The 1,675-nt window shown below is 41.4% G+C and overlaps 1 protein-coding gene across 1 annotated transcript in view; it reads left to right on the top strand.

Annotated features, from left to right (window-relative positions):
* The window catches only part of hddc2 (HD domain containing 2), a 3,035-nt gene that overhangs the window by 329 nt on the left and 1,031 nt on the right, over window positions 1-1,675 (top strand). Inside the window, exons 2-5 of the mRNA XM_032543892.1 lie at window positions 537-658; window positions 946-1,048; window positions 1,171-1,239; window positions 1,365-1,503. Of these exons, the coding sequence (XP_032399783.1) occupies window positions 537-658; window positions 946-1,048; window positions 1,171-1,239; window positions 1,365-1,503 (433 nt within the window). The remainder of the gene's footprint in view (window positions 1-536; window positions 659-945; window positions 1,049-1,170; window positions 1,240-1,364; window positions 1,504-1,675) is intronic.

The raw sequence follows: 1,675 nt of genomic DNA on the forward strand, positions 1-1,675 counted from the left end.
ACACACACACACACACACACACACACACACACACCACAACAACCATAATCTTATTACTGAAAAGAAAACAACACATTGTTACTGCAGCGTCGGAGGAAACTGCCTGCTGTTATTTAAAGGAGTAATATTAAGAATACCGATTTAATTAAAAAATATTCTTATTTGTGTCCTTATGGTCAAAGACATTAAATCATTGTCAGTGGTTTTTCACACATGGTAACAATTTAATGTTGATCTGACCAACAGTGCAAAACCTACAGTTCACTGTCATAAAAGACTAAGAAAACAAGGAAATATTCACTTCCCCAAAGCCACAGCCAGTGAATGTTTCGTTAAAAAATGTGTCATTATAAAAACATGCAGTCAAACAAAGAAATGTCAATAATTGGATGCAGGGAAGTTCAGTATCTGCAAACACCAACTGTCTCACTAAGCTGGTAAAAAAAGAAGAAGTCCCGAGACATATATTTGAGGTTTTCCCCTCCCTCTTCTGTGCCACGGATTGATTTGTGCCTTGTGGTTGGCGTTACCTGCAGAGGGTCCCACGGACCGGCTGGGTGTACAGGAACGTGAAGAAACCGGAGAGTGTCTCAGACCACATGTACCGCATGGCCATGATGTCTCTGACCATCACAGACCCCACAGTGGACAAGGACAGGTACTCCATTCACACAGCTTGCACCCACGCCTGAAAGAAACCTCCATGGATTAAAAAGAGAAATATCTACTGACGCACGGAAATGTATCCGCTGTTCTTTTAATTTCAGCCTTCTCCCAAACTAATTAAAATAAATGGAGCTATTTAATGTCATTCAAAAATATACATATTCATCACATTTTCATGTTGCTTATGCAGCAGTAGTCCAAATATTCTGTTGCAAAATGATTAAAAAAATACCTAAATACTATCACACTCATGCATTTTTTTTTCTCATTGTCTTTTAGATGTATAAAGCTGGCTCTGGTTCACGACATGGCAGAGTGCATTGTGGGAGATATTGCTCCATCAGACAACATCAGTAAAGCAGAGAAACACAGGCGAGAAGAGGCAAGTGACCCGTTACATCACTGTGCATCTAAACACCGTAGACTCTGTTTCCTCTAAGTAAATGATGGTGGTTTATACAATTTATATGTATAAATAATTTCTCCTCATCGCCACTCTCTCAGGAGGCGATGAAGCATCTATCAGCTCTTCTGCCGGAGGGACTCAAAAAGGAGATTTATGGACTCTGGGAGGTACGCCTCTGGTGTGTTTGTAGCTTATGGATGCTACTTGAATGTATCTAAAAGCAGGCTGTCATGTCCCTCTATAATATGTGTACCAGAATATCTTTGTGGAAATGCATCTGTTTTATGTGCAGGAATATGAAACCCAGAGCAGCCCGGAGGCCAGGTTGGTGAAAGAGTTCGACCTCCTGGAGATGATCCTGCAGGCTCATGAGTATGAGGAGCTAGAGGGAACGCCGGGAAGACTGCAGGAGTTCTTTGACTCCACCACCGGTAAGTCTTCTCCTTCATGTCATATGTTTCTGTCTTCTTCAATAGAATACATCACTTAAAGGAGAATTCCGGTTAATTCCAACACGTAGCTCTGTTGTTTGTAAATTTGGAGTGCTGTCGGTAGAAAGAAAAACAATACCCATCGGTGCTGCCTACACCGCGTTATCCTCCT

This window comes from Etheostoma spectabile, chromosome 18 (genome assembly GCF_008692095.1).
Source record: "Etheostoma spectabile isolate EspeVRDwgs_2016 chromosome 18, UIUC_Espe_1.0, whole genome shotgun sequence".
In the NCBI taxonomy this organism is placed as follows: Eukaryota; Metazoa; Chordata; class Actinopteri; order Perciformes; family Percidae; genus Etheostoma; species Etheostoma spectabile.